Below are 25,480 nucleotides of genomic sequence, written 5' to 3'. Positions count from 1 at the left end.
CATGGAGTGGTGGCTTTACAAAATTCTGGCATGAAACAGCGTACTATTGCTCGGCAGTATGGCATCACTCAAGGTCAGGTGTCAAAGATCCTGAAACGAAATGCTCAGAGGGGTGTCCCTACTCCAATACCGAGGCCAGGACGTCCACGCAGAACCACAAGGAGAGATGATCGCCAGCTGCACCGGTTAGTCTGCAATAGCCTTGGCCATACCAAGTCAGCTAATCGGCTTAGGGCTGAGTGGCAGCAACTGACAAATGTGCCTGTATCCACAAGGCTAGTCAACCAACGACTGGTTCAAGCAGGCTATCGTGCCAGGCGTCCCCTGAGAAAGCCACACCTGACCAGACAACACAGCCAGCGCCGATTGCAGTGGGCCAGAGAGCACCGTCAATGGCAGCCAGGACACTGGAATCACGTGAGCTTCAGTGACGAGTCTAGATTTCTGGTCTATAGTCAAGATGGCCACGTCCGAGTGCGCAGACAAGTGCATGAAGCCCACAACGAAGATTGTATAGTGCCAAGAGTCCAAGCTGGAGGTGGTTTGGGCTGCTTTTCATGCAGGGGGCAAAACTGACCTGGTTGTTCTGAATGGAAACCTGAACCAGTTCAAGTACAGGGCCTTTCTGGAAGAAACATTGCTTCCATTTGCTCATGCAGCCTTTCGAGGAAACTTTGTCTTACAAGATGACAATGCACGGCCTCATCGTGCTCGCATGATCCAACACTTTCTTGCTGACCATGGTGCAGAGCATATGGAGTAGCCTGCCATGTCCCCGGATATGAATCCGATGGAGAACTTGTGGGCAGAATTAACGCGTCAAATCGACAACTTGGACCAGCAGCCTGCCTCTGTGCGTGAATTACAGCAGACGATTGTCACTGCATGGCAAGCGATTCCTGTCCAAACCTTGGCAAATCTCGTGAACAGCATGCCTCGGCGTGTACGTGCTCTCCTGAATGCTCCTGGGGGTTACACGAAGTACTGAACTGTAATTTTACTGTCCGTAATCCCACTCATAATTTAGCTTTTGTTTTTGTCGAAAATGTTTTTGGCTAATGTGCAAAATAAAGAGATACTTCTGGAAAACGTACAGAAGTTTAACACAGTACTGTCCATGAATTGAGTTTGATATCAGTTTACATCACTTTCAAGGATCAATTTATTTGCTTCGAAATGTCAAATGTGGTTTTTGTTTCTTTTAAAGGTCACATTAACAAAATCTAGAATAATTTCAACATAATTCCAATGAACTTTTGGTTCGAAGTCATCTTGAAAAGTAAGTTCACCCCCACAAAAAAAATATTCCATATTAAATGCCAAGTGTGTGTGTGTGTGTGTGTGTGTGTGTGTGTGTGTGTGTGTGTGTGTGTGTGTGTGTGTGTGTGTGTGTGTGTGTGTGTGTGTGTATGTATGTATATATATATATATATATATATATATGTGTGTATATATATATATATATATATATATATATATATATATATATATATATATATATATATATATATATATATATATATATATATGTGTGTATATATATATATATGTGTGTATATATATATATATATATGTGTATACATGTATGTGTATATATATATGTGTATACATGTATGTGTATACATGTGTGTATATATATATGTGTATACATGTGTGTATATATATATATGTGTGTATATATATATGTGTATATATATGGATATATATATGTATATATACATGTACGTATATATGTATATATATATATATATATATATATATATATATATATATATATATATGTAGATATATGTAGATATATGTAGATATATATATGTAGATATATGTAGATAGATATATATATATATATATATATATATATATATATATATATATATATATATATATATATATATATATATATATATATATATATATATATATATATATATATATATATATATATATATATATATATATATATATATATATATATATATATATATATATATATATATATATATATATATATATATATATATATATATATATATACCGGGCCGCCGTGGTGTGGTGCTGACCGGGCCGACGTGGTGTGGCGTTGACCGGGCCGATGTGGTGTGGTGCTGACCGGGCCGCCGTGGCGTGGTGCTGACGGGGCCCCCGCAGCCGTGATGCCCCCCCTAGCCCCCCAGAATTTCCATGTTTTAAACGTTTCCCAGTGTCTACCCTGGATTAGAATAGGTACACCGTATCTCTGCGTGTCTTAAGAGACGACTAAGAGGGTTGGCGTCAGGAAGGGCATCCGGCCATAAAAACATTGCCTCAAAAAGAGAACCATGACAATTACAACTACATATGGGCAGGGTACAGCCCGAAGTGGAGATCGGTTTCTGAGGTTTGGGGCATGGAATGTAGGGACAATGACAGGGAGATCAGGAGAAGTGGTGGAAGTATTGGTCAGAAGAAGAGTGGACATATGTTGTGTGCAAGAGACGAGATGGAAGGGAAGTGCTGTGAGAATGGTGAAGGGTAGGCAGGGACAGAAATACAAGTTTGTGTGGCAAGGGTGCCCGGAGGGCGTGAATGTTGTTGGTGTCCTGTTTTCTGAGGAGTTTGTAGACAGTGTGGTGAGTGCGACGAGAGTGAGTGATACGTTGATGATGGTGAAAATGATGATTGGAAAGCTCTTGGTGAACGTCATCTCGGGATATGCTCCGCAGGTTGGTCGGAGCGATGAAGAGAAGGACAAGTTCTGGTGTGCGATAGAGAAGCTGATGGAAAACGTGAAAGATGAGGAAGTTGTTGTGGTAGGAGGAGACCTAAATGGACATGTGGGGAGGAGTATGGACGGTTTTGAGGGAGTTCATGGGGGTTACGGATATGGTGTGAGAAATGGAGAAGGTGAAAGGATTTTGGAGTTTGCTGATGGAGCTGATTTGTTGATTTGTAATACTCAGTTCCAGAAAGGGTATAATAAGCTTGTTACATACACGTCAGGTGGGTCGACGACAACTGTTGACTACCTGATGGTGCGTAGGCGAGATAGGGGGCACCTCCGGGACACAAAGGTGATCCCGGGGGAGGAGGCTGTTTCACAGCACCACTTGGTTGTCTGCGACATAAGGGTGAAAGGTGCGAGGAGAGCTCGGCGGGTGAAGTACCAACTGAGAATGAAGGTGTGGAGGTTGAAAGAGGTGACAGTAAGTGAGGCATTAAAAGAGAGGCTGAGTCGGATAGAGGATGATGTGGTTGAGCTTGAACGTGGTTGGATGTCAAGGAAAGATAGTCTGTTGGGAGCCGTTGGTGAGGTATGTGGATGGACAAAAGGACCACCGAGGCACTCGGAAACATGGTGGTGGGATGATGAAGTTGGAAAGAGGATTGGCGAGAAGAGGAAGAAGTTCAAGGAGTTTCAGAAGCCGAAGGGTATGGGAGCAGAAAAAGCAGAGCATGAAAGTTATAAGGCAGCCAAGAAGGCTGCAAAGAAAGAGGTAGCAAAGGCGCAGGAGACATGTAGGAAAATGTTCGGAGAACGCTTGGATTCGGAAGAGGGTCACAGAGCGGTATTCAGGATTGCAAAGCAGATAGCGAAAGAGAGGTGTGATGTGATGGGGGTGAGTTGCTTGAAGGATGAAGTGGGACAAATCGTTGTGGACCCAGATGGAATTAAAGGAAGATGGAAAAGATATATGGAAATGCTGTTGAATACAGAGAATGAATGGGATGGCAACATAGAGAGTAACCCAGTTTTAGGACCGGCAGAGAAGATAACTGAGAAGGAAGTTGAGGAAGCGATAAAAGCAATGAAGAGTAGAAAAGCGGGAGGGCCGACGGGAGTTGTGGGAGATATGTTGAAGGCAGCAGGAAGTTGGGGTGTGAAGAGAATGGCAGAGATCTGTAATCTGGTGGTGAAAGAAGGTCGCATTCCAGTGGATTGGGAACTGAGTACCCTCGTCCCTCTATACAAGGGGAAAGGTGACCCTCTGTAGTGTGGCTCGTACCGAGCGATAAAGTTATTGGAGCATGGAATGAAGGTATTGGAAAGGGTGTTGGAGAGGAGGGTAAGGAAGAAGGTGAAGATCGACGAAATGCAGTTTGGATTTAAGCCAGGAAGAGGAACGACAGACGCACTCTTTATTGTGAGGCAGTTGCAGGAGAAGTACATGGAGAAGAGGAAGAGGTTGTTTCTTGGGTTTGTTGATCTGGAGAAAGCATTCGATAGGGTTCCACGCGAAGTATTGACATGGGCATTGAGGAAGTTAGAAGTGGAGGAATGGTTGATCAGAGTTGTGATGGCAATGTACAAAAGAGCGCGCACAGCTGTAAGGACGAAGGACGGGAACAGTGGTGAGTTTGAGGTGAAGGTGGGAGTGCATCAGGGGTCGGTACTAAGTCCACCACGATTTGTAGCTCTGAAGGAGGTGCTGGCTCAGACTGCAAAGAAGGGTTTACCGTGGGAGATGTTGTATGCAGATGATCTGGTGTTGATTGCGGAAAGTATGGATCGACTGAAGGAAAAGATGAACAAGTGGAAGGAATGTATGGGGACAAAAGGTCTGAAGGTGAATATAGGAAAGACGAAGGTGATGGCAAGTGGTAAAGCATGTGGTGAGGTGGAAAGAACTGTGAAGTGGCCGTGTGCTGTGTGCAGGAAGGGTGGCGGAGTGAACTCCATTCAATGTACAATGTGCGCTAAGTGGGTTCATAAAAAATGTAGTGGTCTGAGAGGGTCATTAACCAGTGTGGCAGCTACATTCAAATGTAAGGTGTGCACAGAGGGAGCTGCAGATGGAGGAAATGTTGAGTTGGATCTTGGAGAAGGCGTGAAGCTGGAAGGTGTGAAAACATTTTGCTACCTCGGAGACATGCTGAATGGAGAAGGTGGATCAGACTCGGCAACGGTTGCTAGAGTGAGATGTGCATGGAAGAGGTTTCGGGAACTGAGTGGCGTACTGATGAGGAGGGGAGTGTCGTTGAAGCTGAAGGGAAAGGTGTATGTTGCATGTGTGAGAAGTGTTATGATTTTTGGGAGCGAGACATGGGTAATGAACGTAGAGCAGCAACGAAGGTTGGAAAGGGTGGAAATGCGAATGGTTCGATGGATGTGTGGAGTATCGTTGAGAGAGAGGAAGACAAATGATGAATTGCGAAAGATGATGGGAATAGAGCCTGTGATTGATGCTGTGAAGAGGAACAGGTTGAGATGGTTCTGTCATGTGTTGAGGAAGGATGAAAGTGACTGGTTGAGAAGAGTGATGGAAATGAATGTAGAAGGAAGTCGAGGACGGCGAAGACCAAGAAAGACTTGGCTAAAGATGGTGGAAGAAGAAATGCGGGCAAGGGCCAAGGGGGTTACATGAAAGCCTGCTTGGAGTTTGCAAAAAAGCACCGAAAGGACTCTCAGACTGTGAGAAACAAGATTCTGTGGGCTTTCATGTGTCTTTCACTGAGGAAAGGCTTCCGTCTGGCCACTCTGCCATAAAGCCCAGATCAGTGGGGTGTTGCAGTGATGGTTGTCCTTCTGGAAGTTTCTCCCATCTCCACACAGGATCTCTGGAGCTCAGCCAGAGTGACCATCGGGTTCTTGGTCACCTCTCTTACCAAGGCCCTTCTCCCCCGATTGCTCAGTTTGGCCGGGCAGCCAGCTCTAGGAAGGGTCCTGGTTGTTCCCAACTTCTTCCATTTAAGAATTATGGAGGCCACTGTGCTCTTGGGAACCTTCAATGCAGCAGAATTTTTTTTAAAGGCTTCCCCAAATCTGTGCCTCGACCCAATACTGTCTCTGAGCTCTGCAGGCAGTTCCTTCGACCTCATGGCTTGGTTTTTGCTCTGATATGCATTGTCAGCTGTGAGACCTTATATAGACAGGTGTGTGCCTTTCCAAATCACGTCCAATCAATTGAATTTACCACAGGTGGACTCCAATCAAGGTGTAGAAACATCTCAAAGATGATCAAGAGAAATGGGAGGCACCTGAGCTAAATTTAAAGTGTCATAGCAAAGGGTCTGAATACTTATGTAAATGTGATATTTCAGTTTTTTTCTTTTTAATAAATTTGCAAAACTTTCTAAAATCCTGTTTTCTCTTTGTCATTATGGGGTATTGAGTGCAGATTGATGAGGGAAAAAATGAATTTAAACGATTTCAGCATAAGGCTGCAACCGAAGTGGAGATCGGTTTCTGAGGTTTGGGACATGGAATGTAGGGACAATGACAGGGAGATCAGGAGAAGTGGTGGAAGTATTGATCAGAAGAAGAGTGGACATATGTTGTGTGCAAGAGACGAGATGGAAGGGAAGTGGTGTGAGAATGGTGAAGGGTAGGCAGGGACAGAAATACAAGTTTGTGTGGCAAGGGTGCCCGGAGGGCGTGAATGGTGTTGGTGTCCTGTTTTCTGAGGAGTTTGTAGACAGTGTGGTGAGTGTGACGAGAGTGAGTGATAGGTTGATGATGGTGAAAATGATGATTGGAAAGCTCTTGGTGAACGTCATCTCGGGATATGCTCCGCAGGTTGGTCGGAGCGATGAAGAGAAGGACAAGTTCTGGTGTGCGATAGAGAAGCTGATGGAAAACGTGAAAGATGAGGAAGTTGTTGTGGTAGGAGGAGACCTAAATGGACACGTGGGGAGGAGTATGGATGGTTTTGAGGGAGTTCATGGAGGTTACGGGAGGGAGTGTCAATGAGGGAGTTCATTGACACAAAACAGCAGAATGACTCCTTTTCTCTATTCAAACTGGTTGAACGAGTGATTTTTATATTGCAGGCACCTGCAACTCACCACAGGTGAGTTCAATTCCAAAGTGAAGGAGAATCACCTGCTTGAAATCTAATTATTTCTAACAACTTCTAAAAGGTGCCAATAATATTGTCCAGGCCATTTTAGGATTTCTGTGTGGAATAAGCTAAGATTTAGTAATTTTTTTCAGCTTTTTTTGTTTTGTTCCACTACAAACCAAAGAAATACAAATGTGGATACCAATTTATTTATTTATTTTTTCAACAATTTTCTGGAAGAAATGGTGCATTATTTGAAAAAAGTGAAAGGGTGCCAATATTTTTGGCCACGACTGTACCTGGGGATTCAAACATCACGTTACAGATCGTAATTTACACACCTTAATATTGGATGTCCCAATACATTTTGACTTATTCACAGATATAAGTAATTAAGAAGTCTTAACATGTATTAAAAAATATCGTCATCACGTATGAACAACCAGGCTCGGTGGTGTAATGGCTGAGCATCCTTTCTGAGACTCCATTTCTATGGTACGTGCTGCTTCCTTGCTTGACACTCAGCATTTAGGGGAAAGAGCACAGCCAAACGACCATCGGTTGTCAACCATTGCACAGGCTCGATTGGCCTATTGCCCTCTTCCTGTACTAAAGTTCCTTTTAAGGGACCTCGACAATCAACAGAACAGGGTTTTTACCTGTGACATGTCGCAGGTTAACAAGAGCTTCACGTTGCTATTGCTGTTGGGATTCTTGTTGTGGATCAATTTTTTTAATGTGCACCCATTGGTCAGACAGCTGCCGGACCACACCCACATCTGTTGCTTGACTCCACCCACCATACCACCAAGACAAAATGATATGGCCACCCTCTTGGTTTTGTGGTGGGCCAAACACATTAGGCCTGTGGGCCTCTGCTATTTATACACTTGACTGGGTTTGTTGCGTCAAATTTCCATTAGCTTTGTTTAGGTCGAGTATTATTCACGATGAGGGACCCCCAAAAAATCGAATCATATGTCGTCTATGACATGTAAGATTTAATCAAGCCAGTCAGGATGCACGATGGGATGAGTTAATCTTTTAATAGTGCATTAACCCATAAAGTGCTGGATTTACTGGTTAGTAGGCCAGAAATGCTTTTTTGTCATCGGCTTGTCACCACCAATTAGAATCAACATTTCATAAGTTACCTGAGTATTCTACAATGTAAGAAAGGTCATGATTGGTCCTTTGGGTTGAATTCAGTTTGAACTAATTTGCATACACGTCTCAGCCATGGTCATGGCCCGTCACGCTTTATGGGTTAAATGTGTGTTTCCCAATCCCGCTGCTCATCTTTTAAGAGTGCTCTAAATGCACATTTCCCAATGACCTATTACTGGATTTTGTAACATTTTGTGACCAGTGCGGTCATTCTTGTTTTCTTGGAAGATTCTCTTATTACACATTATGATCTAAAAGTGGTGCTAAAAAGTCACCGACTGCTCACCAACCTGCAAAGAAAAGCAAACTTGTAATTTTGTTGGCCACCATATATGTAGACATGTGATGGTTTCTGTAACTAGCTCTACCACCGAAGGTGGACGGAGGTTATGTTGACACACCTTTTTCTCTGTCTATCTGTTTGTTTGTCTGTTAGCAAAAGTTATGGACGGATTCAGATGAAACTTGACTGACTGGCTCTGTCCCCCCAATATTCCTTCAGGTCGCACAAGATCTGCCTGCAACCCTCTTATGGTTAAACTGCCAAAGTCTAGGCTCTCTGCTCACCTTCACTCTTTCATTCCCCTTTTCTCCCGCCTCTGGAACAAACTCCCCCACTCCCTTCAATCCCACCCCTCCTTCCAGGTCTTTAAAACAGCTGTTCACCACCATCTCTTATCTTCCCCCATCGAAAACCTTGATCTTTTCTACCCCCGGTAATTCACCCCAGAGTCCTTGCAGTGTTCATATGTTTTATCCCTCTCCCACCTCCCCCCAAGTCCTCCCGATGTCCCTGCTCTCAAATGTTGTGTTTGTGTCCTTCCCCCTCTCTCCCCATCTTGTCTGCCGCTCCCCTTGTTTTTTGTTTTGTGTGTCGGTTTGTCTTTTTGTGTGATTAATGTTAGCTCTTTCACGAGCCTCGATCTTGTATACAAAAAAAAATTTTAAAAAAAATACTTGACGGTGGACAGGTTTGGTGTGTGACAAGGACGAATTGATTAGATTTTGGTGCACATCCGGATCGGATACAGATACTGGAATTTTAAAAGTGATTCTTCACCATTGAGCGATATGCCCAAAAACTATATATAGCATGATAACTCAAACTTATGAATGGATTATGACAAAACATGATGGATGAGTTGGGTATGTGACAAGAACAAGCCAATTCGATTTTGGTTAAGGTCCAGTTGTAGATCCGGCCTTTCAGTGGGATACAAAACGCAAACTGTTCAGCCTGGTGGAGGTATGTGCTCTACCGAATGCCGTTCTAGTTGTGGCTGTGATGACACCGTTGTTTTCATTGGCTGCACAATCGTTTCATCTTTGACAAAAGGCAGTCCATATATTTTCATGCTAAAATAAAACAGAGTATTATTCTTGTATGCTGATTCCCTTGGTACCCTTCCTGCCTCAACGACCACAGGTGAAGATCGAGGTCCAGTGCTGGAGGTGATCGTGTCTCGAACAAACTTCATCTCATCCCACACGGAGAGACCCATGCGAGTCGTAGGTCTTTCCACTGCGCTCGCCAATGCTCGTGATCTTGCCGACTGGCTTGGTATCCAGCAGGTACCTATTAACTGTTCCTAGTCATTGTGGCCTTTGTAGACCAGCATTCATCTCAGCGTGGCCTATAAAAAAAAAAAAAAGATGCAGCCCTTCTGATGATACATTTACTTAAGTCTGTGGAACAAATAGTTGATGCATTTATTGATTGTTAAAATGGGGGATATGTTGCTACTTGCAATGCTATGAAGTGGGTGGGGTAGTTGTGGGTTTAAAATGAGAGAGAGAGAGAGAGAGAGAGAGAGAGAGAGAGAGAGAGAGAGAGAGAGAGAGAGAGAGAGAGAGAGAGAGAGAGAGAGAGAAAGAAAGAGAGAAAGAAAGAAAGAAAGAAAGAAAGAAAGAGAGAAGAGAAGAGAGAGAGAAAAAAGAAAAAAAAGAGACAGAGAAAAAGAGACAGAGAAAAAGAGAAAGAAAGAAAAAAGAATTCGTAGGACATTAGGGAAGGGCCTTTTTATTAGATCATACCAGAGGGGAGGTTGGGGAAGGGAGAGGAAAGAGGGAGCAATAATTGTACCATATTTGTGTACATAATACATAGTTAGCTGCAAAGATCTGTAGTTGAGTCTGTAAAGTGCAGAGAGAGGGCCTACAAATGCACAACCTTTTTACTCGTGTTTGGCTGCTGTGATTTTTCTGTTATTTATGTTGGCTGGATGTGTTACTGAGCTATTACATATTCATGCTGCATAATGAGGTTCCTTGGAACAAAGAGCAGATTATTATCAATTTTCACCCAAATCTTTATTTTATTTTTAAAAATACATTCTGCGTTTTTCTCGCATTATTCCCATTGTCCATCAAAATATTTGATGTGCCTCGACGTCCTCGCAGCTGCTTCAAATTTAAGAATGAAAAGGTGTTAATTTTCTGGCGAGGGAAGGAAGATGTGCACCTCAATATCCCCTCGGATGTGATGTTGCAGAGCTTACACACATGCCTTTGAGGTGTCTCGTCTGGTATTATTCCCGAGCCGATGACAAATTGTTTGACTGCTGCTTCACTGGTAGAATGTTGCATCGATGAGTGCGTCATGCCTCGGATGGACGTTAAAATGTGAACCTGTCTGTTATCACCAATTATAATTGGTTTATTATTGGCATTATTGGCAGAAATAATTATTAATATACATTGGCCAATTATTGGCAGAAATAATTATTAATATACATTATATAATATATAATAATTAATGCAATAATTATTGGCAGAAATCGAATATCCTGTGTCTTCTGACATAGAATAGGTAATTTGTCACCAGCAAATTGCTGGTAACCAGCATCCTGGCCCAAATTCCAACCCAAAGTGCAGGAGCACTGCATCAACGGCACAGCCACCCCTCATAAATGATGTGACCGCTGGACAAATTAATGTGGGTCCAATATGCATTTTAAAATAATAACACTGCTCCTCCTCACCCCCTCCCTCCCACTCCTCAAGATGGGCCTCTTTAACTTCCGGCCATCCGTTCGGCCTGTTCCTCTGGAGGTCCACATCAATGGTTTCCCGGGTCAACATTATTGTCCTCGCATGGCCACAATGAACAAACCAGCGTTCCAAGGTGGGTGTACAGTGTACACAGATGCAGACACGTGTATTTAACTTGGCAAAATATTTGCAAAAATAATCTGTTCATGAGTGTCCAACCTTTTCACGAAAGAGTTTTAGTTCCTCACTAATTAAACTCGTTACCCATTTGCATGCTCCCACCGTTGCACTTTTTTGACGAGTTTAACTTGAAGTCTTCACTAATTAGCATGATCACAAATCTGACTGCTGGCTGAAATATCTCCCGTTTTCTGGACAATGTAGAAAATGTATTTTGCTTTTGGGATAGCTTGTGTGGTATTCCCATGTGAGCACTTGTATTGCAACGCTTTCGCCGCAAGCTATCATTTTGCTTATGCACATGCTCGTCGGTTGCTTTCCTCAGCAACAATATAACTCATTCCGGAAGCATTTATTATGAAGGTATTATTCTGCACGAAGCAACATGATGCATGTACCGTACTTTAACAAAACAAGTGAATTTTGTATTCACTTCCTTATTGAAATGTGGGCTGATTGTTCTACCTTCAGCGTTTGGGTGAAGTTGCTTACCACCCACCCTCTCCCCCGCATAAATCACGTCAAAATAATTGGGAATTAAACAGACCTAAAAAGGAATGAAGGCAAAACATGGGACATTTGATGAGTCGCATGCACGCACAGTTTCCCATACCACTTAGAGCATGGTAAATAAGGGAAATGCTAAAAAGGAACCTTCCAAAAGCACTCGCACGTGAGGATGAAGGAGGATGGAAAGGACAGAGGAAACGTCAAAGGAAAGCTGGCAATTCGCTGCAAGAAAGCAAAAGCATGTGTGGTGGAAATTCGAGTGAAAAGGTTCCTGAAGAGTTCAGGCCAAACACGCACCAAAGTTATTCGCCTTTTTGATAAGGAAGACGCAAGATGTCGTTGATCTGGATAAGTACGGGTGTATTTCCAGGTGTGTCACAACAAGGAATATTTACTTCTAGGTGAGGGTACAAATGTTCGATTTGCATCGCTGATTGAAAGAAAAAGAAATAAAAACTATGCAAAACTCAATTTGTGCACGCATTCGTGAAACTATGGGGCTCGGTATGAGAGTAAATCCTCTTATTGTATTTCTCGTTGAAAGCCTCTTAATGTGGTGCCTCAGAAAATGTAAAGCTTGCACACAAGATTTACATGTACATCTTTGCTTTAAATACCTGTTTATTTTTGCACTTAATTCCCATCACGGTTTATGGGTGCTTGCCACTGTTGAACGGAAATATGTATGCCCAACTCCAGATGTCACATTTGCCTAGCTGATTGCAGACTACTCACGTCTTCATCACCTTAAAAGTGGTGTTCCCACAATGCATCCTGAATTGCGTCGGTGTTTATTTATTTATTTATATGTCGAAGGCTCCAGTCACAGACTATATAGTCCTCACAGACTATATAGACTATATAGCACTTAAAAAAAAGTGCTGCGTTGATAGAAAAGTGAAGAAAGAGAGAATAATCTAAGAGTTTTTAAGGAAGTAAAAAATCTGCTCTTTGAAAAGGGGAAGATCGTAAGTGTTTGGAAAGACATGGTAAGGTAAAGAAGAGTTCCAGAGTTTGGCAGTGTTGGGGAAGAAAAACATCATACAGGCCCTCCCTTGAGTTGCCAATGGCCACAATAATCATGAGATGTAGTGGCTTGTCGAGTAATCCGTGGTCTCGCTAATGGTGGAGGTACACAATCAGCAAGTTCTTGGGAGCAGAAACCGAAGTAATATCTGTAGAAAAGAGAAAGAGAGCCAACTTTGTGGCGTAATTCAAGCGGGTTGTTATGAGGTCAGATTTCGAGAGTTGATAAGTTGGATTACTTTACATTCAAGCTGATGGTGTGTAAGCTGATGTCTGTCTGGTGTTGTGCTGAAGCTGCACCTCAGACATGCCTCTTTGGGGCCAGGCTCTATCTATGCATGTTTTTCAGTTTCTTCAATGTCTCCACATACAGCTGAATTGGATTACATCCCATTTGACCTTTATTTCATGTTCTTAGCTTTGTTTGGCTGTCGATAGGTCAATAGGCCCGAGTACCAAAATGACCAGTGACTCAGCTTGGTACAGGAGTAGGCCCACCCCCCGGCCGGGGCTCGCACCAAAATCAAGTGAACGAGTAGGGGCGAAGTGCATCACGGTTTGAGGTTGGGGCCGAAGGTTATAAAAGGTATGGGCTAAAAGAGACACTGAGGAGCACTTCGTGCGCTCAACGAATCCACCTGCATTCCAACGAGCTGTGCAAGGAGCCAAGCCCCACCTTGTCCTGCCGGCATCACGCCCCTCCTCCTTGCCGTCTTCAGAGCTCAATCACAGAGCTGGACATGTTCGCAGGATATCTCAAAAAGTTGTGGATGGATTCGGACGGAATTTGGCAGAGGTAATGCATATGACAAGGACGAAATTATTAGATTTTGGTGAAGATCCGGATTTGGATCTGGCTGGTATAATTTTTAAAGCGATTCTTCACCATTGGGAGATAGGGCCAAAAACGATACATAGCAGGATATCTCAAAAACTTATGGACAGATTTGGACGAAACTTGTTGGAGATGTTGTGTGTGTGTGTGACAAGCACTCATCGATTCGATTTTGATGAAGATCTGAATATGGATTTGGATACGAGAATTATTTATTTTTGATGTGATTCTTCACCATTGGGAGATAGGGCCAAAAACGATACATAGCAGGATATCTCAAAAAGTTATGGACAGATTTGGACGAAACTTGTTGGAGATGTTGTGTGTGTGTGACAAGCACTAATCGATTCGATTTTGATGAAGATCTGAATTTGGATTTGGATACGAGAATTATTTATTTTTGATGTGATTCTTCACCATTGGGAGATAGAGCTAAAAACCGATACATACCACGATATCTCAAAAAGTTATGGACGGATTTAGACAAAACTTGGTGAATCGATTGGGTATGTGACAAGGACGAATCGATTCAAATTTGGTGAAGATCTGAACATGGATTCTGATGCGATAATTATTTAATTTATAAGTGATTCTTCACCATTCAGGGATTGGGCGAAAAGCGATATATAACATATTTTAAAATGTTATGGATGACTTTTGACTAAACAAGCTGGATGATTTGGTTAGGCGACAAGAACAAGTCGATTAGATTTTGGTTCAGGTCCGAATCCAGATGCGGCCTATCATTGGGATACAAAACAAACTGTACAGCCTGGTGGAGATATGTACTCTACCGAGTGCCGTTCTAGTTACCTCTGCCACCAAAGCTGGGTGTGAAATTGTTTTCACCCCCCACCCCGTCTCTGTTTGTTTGTTTGTTTGTTGTTTATTTAGTAATTTTTTTATTTTTTTATACTTGGTCAAGGCTCGTATAAGAGCTAACACATGGAACGTATAATAAAGGCACCAGAGATTACGAGGGGGAGAGAGAGGGAAGCACAACAACAGTAGGGGACAGAGACATTGGGAGATCTGTGGAAGGGAGAGGGCTGGGGGGGTTACATGGGATAAACAAGATTGACACTGCACGGACTTTCATGAAAGAAAACGAAATTTGAAAAAGGTGGATTTGGTGTGTATTAACATGGGTAGAAAAGATCAAGGTTTTGGGGGGTGGGGGGAATGCTGTGGGAGAGTGAAAGGCCCTCAGCCCTCAGAATCTGCTTCATCGTGGGGGATTCCAATGATTCTGAAAGCTTTGGTTTCTTCAGCGTGAAGCCAAGCTAGGTGTGAGGCAGGAGCACCAGCTCAGAAGCGAGAGCAGTTCTCCATCAAGCTGTGGATGAAAGCCTTCTATGCGGAGCTCCGTAGTGCCAAGACTTCACATGATGGAGGATGCCCAGTCGGTGACTGGCTTTGGAGGCCAGCTTGGAAATGAGTTTTTTCCAGGAAAGGTCATGGCAGATAGTGAGACCCAGAAGCTTGAGTGACGGAACTTTTTCAAGAGGATTGTTGAGAAAGTAGATGGGAGGGTTTTCCAGTCGGTCTTTTCGGAGAGACTTAGTGAGAGTGTGAGATTTGTCAGGATTGAAAGACATGTTCCACTTGTTTGACCAGTTTGTGAGATTATCCAGGTCTACAGAGTGTGAAGAGGCTGCTGGCTGTCGATCTGAGGGATGAGAGATGGAGCAGCAGAGGGTGAAGTCATCAGCAAAAAGATAGAGGATTTTCCAGAGAATTAGAGGGATCATTGATGAAGATGAGTAAAAGCACAGGGCCCAGAACACTGCCTTGAGGAACTCCAGCCTGGATAGGAAGAGGAGATGAGAGAAAAGGTTTTGTGAGCAGGATATCTCAAATAGTTATGGACGGATTTGGATGAACTTTGTGGACAGGTTGTATGTGTGACAAGGACAAATTGATTAGATTTTGGTGAAGATCCAAATCCGGATCCGGATACGATAAAAAATGTTTTACGGCGTAGCCCATCGGGCAGAGCTATCTTGGACAGTGTTTGTCTGTCTGTATGTATGTGTGTATGTATATATGTATGACCCCTCAAACGTATACCAATCAGAGCTGAGAATCTGGTCACATGACAGGGTGATGTGATTACGTCTGATGTCATTACGGCGGTGCTGCGGCTGACTCTCTACGCACCGCCATTTTGATTTATATGCAGTTCATACCAAACATATTGTTGAACCTGTCACAATCGCCATGCTCTGCCTTTGAAACACAAACAAACCAATTGTTATAATGACCATCAAATATCGAATGCATCAGCGTTATGTCTCTTCCAACAATACGGTGTGTATAGGCCTTAGGCATTATGACTCACTGTCCACTTCGGACAAATTAAACCCAGGTTTCTTAATACAGTGGTATCGTTTCAGTAATATCGTTTTCGTAGTAATAATAATATTATAGTAAATATAAACATAACACTTTAATCCCAATGTCGTGAATGGAAAGTTGATGGATTGAAGCGGTGTAACTGTGGAAGTAAGGAATTCACCTCGGTTTTTAAAAAATAATAAAATTTTTGTAATAATAACGTAACGTTATTATAGTAAATATAATCGTAACACTAATCCCTTTGTAGTGACTGCAACGTACTGGAGGTTAAATATATATCTTATATATATTAAAATAGCAGAAGTTTTGTGTCTGGCCGTCATGCTATGTCAATACATATATGATGTCATTACGGCGTAAACACCCGCTCACTTTGAGAGCAGCAGGAAAGGTCATTCCTCTTTGAGGTATATAGATTACAGTCTCTCTATGGTGGGGTCTCAATAACATTGGGTGTGTGTTCATTTACCAAGTCTCTTGTGGAGAGATCGCCAAGTGGTTAAAGCATTTGAGCAAGCACTCCATTCAAAACCCTTAATGAACGGCTGGCTTGGCAAGCCCTAGCTAGCTGCTTGGTAAATGAGCACACCTCCAACCCTTGTGGGGTATATAAATTACAGTAGATCTTCGCTCCATTCTGTAAGTAAACCCTACCTCATGGATGTTGGAATTCCTCCAAATTTCTTTGTTTAATGTTATAAACAGCATTAACGACTGTTTAAAAAGCTAATCATGTGCGTTTGTGGTTTATAATATTTTACAAGCCCGGCTACGCTGCTGTTAGACTTTTGGTCTTGTTATTGATAAAGTGATTTTTCAACATTGAGTGATAGGGCCAAAAATTATATAGAGCATGATATCTCAAAGAATTGTGGACGGATTATGACAATTAGGTGGATGAGTTGGTTCGGTGACAATAAGAAGCTGTTTAGATTTTGGTTCAGTTCCATATCCAGATCCGGCCTATCAGTGGTATACCAGTTGTAAACTGTTCACGGATGTATCATGGAGGTATGCGCTCTACCGAGTGCCATTCTAGTGTGTTGGGTTTTTTGTCGTGTTAGAGTTAATTCCTGAAAGGTAGGCACGGGGCTTCAATTGGGAGGCCCCAATGAAAAGGCTAAATATCCGAAATTGAAGGCTTTTTTTTCTTCTTTTGAACGATTTATATAAACATCCATTAAATCTCGATCGGTGCAGCCATTTGTGCGGCACCCGGGAAAATAACGTCATGCGGGAGCAAGTATCAGCAGGATGTGTCAGTGTGGGAGTCCACGTTTCTGATCCTCCTTCATGCTGAAGTAGCCCACCACTTCTCCAAGCATTCTGCTCTTCAGATCCGCCATGAGAGATTTAAGCTTGATACTGAAGACGCGTGCAGTTAGTACTCCCGATGTCGTATGTACTCCCGATACGTGTTTCCTTCATTGTAAAAACTACCAAATCAACAGTTAAGAGGATTTTGAGCCGATAATGTTACGGCCTTGGTAAGATGGATGGAGACAGCGATGGAGACTTTTAATTATGTTTATATACGAATGATGTTTAATGATGTTTATATTGGTTTTTGGTCATCCTTTCCGCATATCTCGTGGGATTGTGATTTGGAGAGACGGCCGTGATGGCGGGGAGAGGGTTGGAATTCTCTCAAGCAGGGATTCAACCCATGTCCTTATAAAAAGGTCATTGTCCGAGGTCACCGAGTCCGATCGGTGCAGCCGTGCAGCGATCGGTGCAGCCGTTTGTGCGGCACCCGGGAAAACAACATCGTCACAATGGAAATATCGTCACAATGAACGTTATGCGAATGTTATGCGGGAGTCCAAACCTGAGAATGCTGGAGACCAAAGCTGAAATTCGAAAAACTAAATAGCCTATTTTACTCCTGGAGATCCCAGGATTACCCACCCAAAATATCGTTGCGATCGGTTCAGCCGATTTTGCGGTACCTTCGAACGGACAGACAGACGGACGGACATTTGGTGAATTATAGTAAGATAAGACTTTTAATATGTGAACTCACGATGGAATCCTTGTTGTGCCCGATGCAGCCATCAAGACTCACTCTCCCGAAAAACCTGTGTTGATATTTGTGTCATCGCGGAGGCAGACAAGGCTGACTGCGCTGGACCTCATTGCATTCTTAGTAACAGAAGACAACCCCAAGCAATGGCTTCACATGGATGAGACTAAGGTAAACGTTTTTATTTTGGTAAATTGATGTAGGCTATTATGGTTCATCCAGTCAAGTGGAAGCAGTAAAAGTTTATTATTGAAAAGCTGGGCTTACAAGTCGGTAGAGCTTATGTTTTGGCGAGAATCCACTCGCCTTGGTCATGGCAGATGTTGAAGTGAAGAAGCTTGAAAATCGCCACGTGACTTCAACCGTTGGTATAGTGAATTGGTCTGTTAACCAATCTGGGCGTCCCAAGATGATTGCAGACTACATTGGAGAGATGTTATAGCCTTGTCCCACGCTCGTGACAGATTAAATCACAAACCGTTCCTTTTTGTGAGAGATTGTGATTCAACTCTTTCCCAAATGGATTCCTTTACACCACAAGCAACCCACTTTTTTCTCTGTCTAAAATGACCACTTGACTGTTATCAAAGCTGTGACCATGCAGGTTCAAGTGCCTTGTTCAGCCTGGTTTATAATTGAGGGGGAGAACGGACATTCGGGGTCCTAACATTCACGGGTGCCGCATATTTGCGGTTGATAAAATGCGACCTGCTTCTACATTTGCTCCCCCTGCTCTATGTCCCACACATTTGTGCTTTTTTGTGGGCGCAAAATAAATTTCCCACCCACCCACGGACTGACCTGGTATTTGGTTGATCATCCCTTTTCATCTCTGGGTAGGGATCTCAGGTTAATATTCTTAGTATATTCTGTTTAAGGAAATAGCACATTGGTTCACAGAGACGATCCAAACTCTCCACACCTGGAGGATAGGAAGAGGGGGTGGGGGGCGGGGTGGGGTGGAGGGAAGGGAGGAAGAAGATTATAGATGGGATGGGATATGACTTGGGGACTGGGGGTGCTTGGTTTCTTACATATTTATGACCTCCGCCACCAAAGGTGGATGGAGGTTATGTTTTCACCCCTGTCTGTCTGTCTGTCTGTCTGTCTGTCTGTCTGTCTGTTTGTCTGTTTGTTTGTGAACAAGATATCTCAAAAAGTTGTGGATGTATTCCAACGAAATTTGGCAGAGATGGAGCGTAAGTGACAAGGACGAAATGATTAGATTTTGGTGAAGATCCGAATTCGGATCCGGCTACGAGAATTTTTTCAGTGAATCCTCACCATTGGGAGATGGGGGCAAAAACTATACATAGCAGGATATCTCAAAAAGTTATGGATGCATTTGGACGAAACTTGGTGGACAGACACATAACAGCTGTAAAAGTATCTTCCATGCATCATGCTTTTGCATAAAACAGCTAGCTGTACATGGCATAAACCATCCCCCAACCACTCCATTTGACATTTGCGTTATTTACGGGCGTATTCACGGTTTTTCACAGAATTTTTTTTTTCCCCTTATGAATCACGAACCGCCAGGAACCTATTGCCCCCTTTTCCATTGAAACAATGCCCCCACATTTGCGGATTCTCAACATTTCCAGCATTTCCAGTATCCCGATGAATGTATCCCCGCGAATGTCGGATCAGACTGTATTATATATGCTCATAGACATAAGCCGTATGCATGTGTTTGCTTCAAATATGACAATGGGGTTATTTTTTATTATTTTTGGCACTGAATTATATTTTTGGCAATGTATTATACACTGCCCAAATAAAGGGACGTGTTTACTGGTGCGAAATTTTCTCTTAACCTTTAACATATTGAACTGGAACTTTGTAGGGGACATGTATTGCAAAGCAATTTTCCCTCTTGTTTTATATAGTAGGATCTTCTCTTATGGTGCAGCACAAGGCTGCGGGGTTGCATCATAGGCTGAGGGTGTGGCTATGCCACCGATGGAATTCCCTCTGGAGATTAAGGCAAGAATCTGTAACTTGGCCAGGGTGTGGGTGACAACTCGCCCACTCTACAAGAAGGATGCCATGGGATCTTTAGCGCCCATAAACAAATGCCCGCAGACTGGATGTCCAGTTTAAGGTCCATCACTGGAATAGCGCACACACTGACGAATCACCCTGCCTGTGAATCACTGGAATGTCCATTTATAGCTGGGCCAAGATTCAAACCCAGGCTAGATAGCTTAGAGCTGAGTGTGAATACCTCGAGGGGTCTAAGCCATATAGTATATCTTGGCTCATGGCTGCAATTACAGTGCCTTCAGAAAGTATTCACACACCTTGACGTTTTTCACATTTTGTTGTTACTACAGCCTGAATTTAAAATGGATTCGATCAAGATATTTTTTGTCACTAATCTACACATCATACATTGCTGGGCAAAAATATTGACACCCTTGCACTTTTTTCAAATAACTCACAATTTTCTCTAAAAATAAGTTGAAATTGACAAAAGTATTGCTCTCCACAATTCTTTATTTCACTGTTAATATTACAGAACCTTTATTTTTGATTCAGAACTTAATATATCCTTTTAAATCAGAAAATAAAAAGAAATGGCATCTTACTATAATTCACCAAATGTCCGTCTGTCTGTTCGAAGGTACCGCAAAAACGGCTGAACCGATCGCAACGATATTTTGGGTGGGTATTCCTGGGACCCCATGGAGTAAAATAGGCTATATTGTTTTTCCAATTTTTTCCCAATTTTACAATTTACCAATTTTCCAATTTTTCCAAACACGATGGAATAATATTTACCGATATGAACAGTGATGTGGCTTTTGTTGAAATTCTACAAATACTGTTTAGATTTTAATGAGAATTATGAACCTGCCGTGAATGCGGAAGTGGACAGATTACGGCAATAAGCTGGTTTGATAATATCCAAATTCAATCGTAATGTTAAATCGTTAAACGTTAATCGTGTTAATCGTTTTGTTAAAGTATCAATTGATGATTGGAATTGAGTGAATACAATTACGATTTTGAATTCGTAATTGTATTCACCCAACCGTACGGAACTTCACATCAGGATTTAAATATTTGTTTATGTCACGAATGTTGTTAAAAGTTTTTTTTTTTAATATTAATGTTATTTAATTTGTGATTGGAGTTATGCTGTTTGGAATGAAAAAAAGAGATATCGAGTTCAAGTGAATGACGAAATGCCGTGACGATTTCTACTTTCTAAACGTGAATTCGCGGATCGCCATATGCAGATTCGCCATTGACTGTGTATGGAACACATGTACCTGTTTGTTTGCGAACGGGTACGTTTTTCATGGAAGTCCTTCACGAACTTGCTGTCCATGTCTGACGTGCGACTGAAGGTGCTGCAGGAATGTGGAATTTATTGGTTTCATGCTTTAGCATTCGCCGTTTCTGTATTGTCTGTTTGCTCCTGGCCTCCCACCCGTGCGCAGCATGGGTATCTCACTAGTTGACATTAACTCGACTTAATATTTGGTAGCACAGCCTTTGGACAAAATAACTGCAGCCAAGCGCTTACTATAGCCATGAATGAGTTTCCTACACCTCTCTACTGGCAGTTTGGCCCACTCTTCTTGTGCAAACTGCTTCAGTTCTTCCAGATTTGAAGAGTGCCTTCTCCCAACTGCTGTTTTCAGATCTCCCCACAGGTGTTCAATGGGATTTAGATCTGGACTCATTGCTGGCCACTTCAGAACAGTCCAGCGTTTTGTCTTGAACCATTCCTGGGTGTTTTTTGAAGTGTTTTTGGGGTCATTGGCCTGCTGCACGATTCATGACCCTCGATGGAGACCCAGCTTTCTGACACTGGGTTGAACATTGCGCTCCAAAATGCCTTGGTAATCTCCTGATTTAATGATGCCATGCACACATTCAAGGCACCCAGTGCCAGAGGCAGCACAGCAACCCCAAAACATCACTGAACCCCCTCCATGTTTGACTGTAGGGAAGGTGTTCTTTTCTTTGAAGGCTTCATTTTGTTTTCTGGAAATATAGAGATGATGTGATTTACAAAAAGCTCTAATTTGGTCTCATCTGTCCACAGGGCATTCTCCCAGAAGGATTTGACTTGTTCACGTTCAGGTGTGTTTTGGAAAACTCCAGTCAGGCAAACTCCACTCTCAGCAGTGGGGTCCTCCTGTGTCTCCTACCATAGAACCCCCTTTCATTGAGTTGGCGATGGATGGTGCGAGTTCAAACTGTCGTACCTTGTGTCTGAAGGTCAGCTTGAATCTGTTTGGCAGTTCATCGAGGTGCTTTTTGCACCATTCGAACAATCCTTCGCTGCAATCTTCGATCAGGTTTACTCTTGCGGCCACATCCAGGGAGGTTAGCTACAGTGCCATGGGCCTTAAACTTCCTGATAACATTGCGTACGGTGAACACAGGAACATCATGGTCTCTGGGGATGTACTTGAGATTGTCCATGCTTGGCTACAATGTTGTGTCTGACCTTCTCAGACAATGCTCTGGTTTTCTTTCTTTTCTCCATGCTCATTGTGGTACACACAGTGACACAAAACAGCAGAATGACTCCTTTTCTCTATTCAAACTGGTTAAATGAGTGATTTTTATATTTCAGGCACCTGCAACGCACCACAGGTGAGTTCAATTCCAAAGTAAAGGAGAATCACCTGCTTGAAATCTAATTATTTCTAACAACTTCTAAAAGGTGCCAATAATATTGTCCGGGCCATTTTGGGATTTCTGTGTGGAATAAGCTAAGATTTAGTAATTTTTTCAGCTTTTTTTGTTTTGTTCCACTGCATACCAAAGAAATACATGTGTGGATACCAAAATATATTTTTATTTTAACAATTTTCTGGAAGAAATGGTGCATTACTTCAAAAAGGGCAAGGGTGCCAATATTTTGGACTACGACTATTTCTGTTACGTGCTCCTCCCCAAACCCCAGTCACGGTGTACCTCCGAGCCCCGAGAGGAGTCACGGCAGAAAGATGTTATTCTGTATGTCAAAGATCAATGGTGAAACCACACCAATTGTTACCAACAAACAAGTATTGTATTAAGATCACACAAGAATAACAGTGCAACAACAATAGTAATCAATTGTACAACCAATATATATTTCCTATGATGGTACCATCAGGTTCGTACAATATAACGCACTGTGCTCCAAGTGAGCGAAAATAAGAACATTCCCAATGTCTCTATTCCGGCATCAAGCCAAAGTCGATCCGCTCCAGTGATCGTCAGAACGATGTCTAATCGAGACCAGAATCCCGATCGTTTGACAGTGACAGTCACGCTGCCAAAGATGGGCGAAGGCATCCTCCAGAAGCGACGGAGAAATAACACCTTCTGGTACGGACGTTCAACGGCTCCCACTCGGGGAACCGCAATTTCCCCTTCAAAATCCACGTTACACACACACACCAGATTAACGTCTGGATGCGGTGTCAATGGTTAAAGCGAGGTGAAAAACCTTGAGCGATGCGCGAATCCTGCGCGAGGTAAAATGGGCGACAGCCCGTTCTCGAGGCGTAACGGCCCTCCGATGATTCTCTTCGGAATCGACCGCAAAACCTGTCACGCAGGTTTATCTGTCACAGCGATAACAACTCTGTCGCAGGAATCCCTTTCCCAGGAAACCCAAAGTTCACACGTGACCCTCGTTCGCCAACGTTCGCTCAGGACCTTGAAGCAGCTCGGCTTCTTGTCCGACTCACTCGCTCCACCTTCTTTTCCTCCTCTTCCTCTTCGTCCGGTTCCGGTTTCATTTAAAACATTAACTTTTTTACCTTTTGAAAATAGTTATCTCTATTTCCCTTAAACGACAACAATAATAGTACATGGAACCAACAATGTTTCAAGTGGATGAAAACCACAACAGCGGAAGTGACGAATCCGTAACACTTCCCCCCCTCAAGAAAGAAAGTTTGAACATAGTGAAAACTTTCTTTGCATGCAAAAACTCTTTTAACAAACAAAAGTAACTCACACCCCAATTATCAATTCATGTGAGCAACAATAATTAATGTTCCCCAAAATAAAGCAACAAAACTTCCAAACCACCCACAGGAATTTTCAAAGTTAGTTCACTCTGGATAAAGCATCGGCAACGACATTGTCCCTGCCCTTTACATGCTCAATTTCCAAGTTGAACTCCTGCAAAGCCAAACTCCATCTCATCAACCTCTGATTTTTATTTTTCATTTTTTGAATGAAGGTCAAGGGGTTGTGATCAGTGAAGACTTTTATAGGAAAGGTAGTAGTTCCTAGATACACCTCATCATGCTGAAGCGCTAGCAGGAGAGCAAGGGTCTCTTTTTCCACGGTGGCATAATTTGCCTGGTGTTTGTTAAACGTTTTGGAATAGTAGCACACCGGGTGATCCACTCCATCCTCAGCTTCCTGTAATAGAACTGCCCCAGCCCCCACATCACTTGCATCAATGGCCAACTGGAAAGGTGCTTGAAAATCCGGGGCTGCTAGGACAGGAGAGCTCATTAATATTGCTTTGACGTGGGCAAAGGCAGCCTGACATTTGTCATCCCAAACAAACTTGGTCTCTTTCCTCAGCAAATTCGTTAAAGGGGCTACCACATCACAAAAATTCCTGCAGAACCGCCGGTACCAACCAGCCATACCCAAGAATCTCATAAGCTCCTTCTTCACTTTTGGAACTTGGAAGCGATCAATGGCTTCTATCTTGGCTGTCACCGGTTGCACCTGACCCTGACCTACTACATGGCCTAGGAACACCACCTGTGCTTTTACAAACTCACTCTTAGATAAGTTGATGGTCAACCCTGCCTCGGTCAATTTCTTGAAAAATGCATGAATTTGTTTAATATGATCTTCCATGGTCATGGTGTGTATGATGACATCATCCAGATAAGCCTCCACCCCCTCAAGGTCTGCAATAAGCTTATTAATCAGCCGTTGAAATGTAGCAGGCCCGTTTTTCAATCCAAAGGGAAGAACCTTGTACTGATACAACCCATTTGGTGTGACTAAAGCCGAGATTTCCTTGGCTCTATCAGAAGAGGAATCTGCCAATACCCTTTCAGCAAGTCAAATTTAATTACAAATTTAGCTGGGCCTATTCTATCAATACAGTCATCAATCCTCGGGAGGGGATACGAGTCAGTCTTGGTCACTGCATTAACCCGTTTTAAATCCGTACAACAGCGAAAACTGCCATCGGGTTTTGGAACCAACACACATGGTGAGCTCCATTCACCGCTGCTTGGTTCGATGATGTCATTCTCCAACAACCAACATATACTGAACTTCCTTCCGAAGATGCTCCATCTTCACAGGGTTCATCCGATAGGGGTGTTGTTTAACAGGAGTGGCTTCCCCCACCTCAATATCATGATATACCAAGTCAGTACGACCAGGTACATCTGTGAACAAATGTGCAAACTCAAAAATTAGGCTGGATAGTTGTCCTTGTTGTTCCCTCGTCAAATGACCTAATTTCTGATCTAAATGACTCAGCACTTCCGTGTTGGTCAATCTGGGACAAGCCTGGTCATCAAAGTTATTGAACTTCACACCGGCCTCAACCTCTGAATTCTCTTGCACCCCGACTACAGGCACGACAGGTGAGATGGGAACCATTTCTTCCACAGGCTTCCTCTCATA

General features: G+C 42.8%; 1 protein-coding gene across 3 annotated transcripts in view; it reads left to right on the top strand.

Moving 5' to 3' along the window:
- ASCC3 (activating signal cointegrator 1 complex subunit 3) overlaps nucleotides 1-25,480 on the top strand; it is a 221,351-nt gene that overhangs the window by 104,502 nt on the left and 91,369 nt on the right. For all 3 annotated transcript variants that reach the window (XM_078774076.1, XM_068110739.2, XM_068110738.2), the window contains 3 exons: nucleotides 9,352-9,497; nucleotides 10,929-11,049; nucleotides 17,877-18,019. In XM_078774076.1, coding sequence (XP_078630202.1) covers nucleotides 9,352-9,497; nucleotides 10,929-11,049; nucleotides 17,877-18,019 — 410 coding nt within the window. The remainder of the gene's footprint in view (nucleotides 1-9,351; nucleotides 9,498-10,928; nucleotides 11,050-17,876; nucleotides 18,020-25,480) is intronic.

The sequence above is a fragment of the Myxine glutinosa genome, chromosome 3 (assembly GCF_964187855.1).
Source record: "Myxine glutinosa chromosome 3, kmMyxGlut1.1, whole genome shotgun sequence".
Taxonomy (NCBI): domain Eukaryota; kingdom Metazoa; phylum Chordata; class Myxini; order Myxiniformes; family Myxinidae; genus Myxine; species Myxine glutinosa.
The sequence above is the reverse complement of the archived record's forward strand: the minus strand, read 5'-3'. Positions and strand labels throughout refer to the sequence as shown.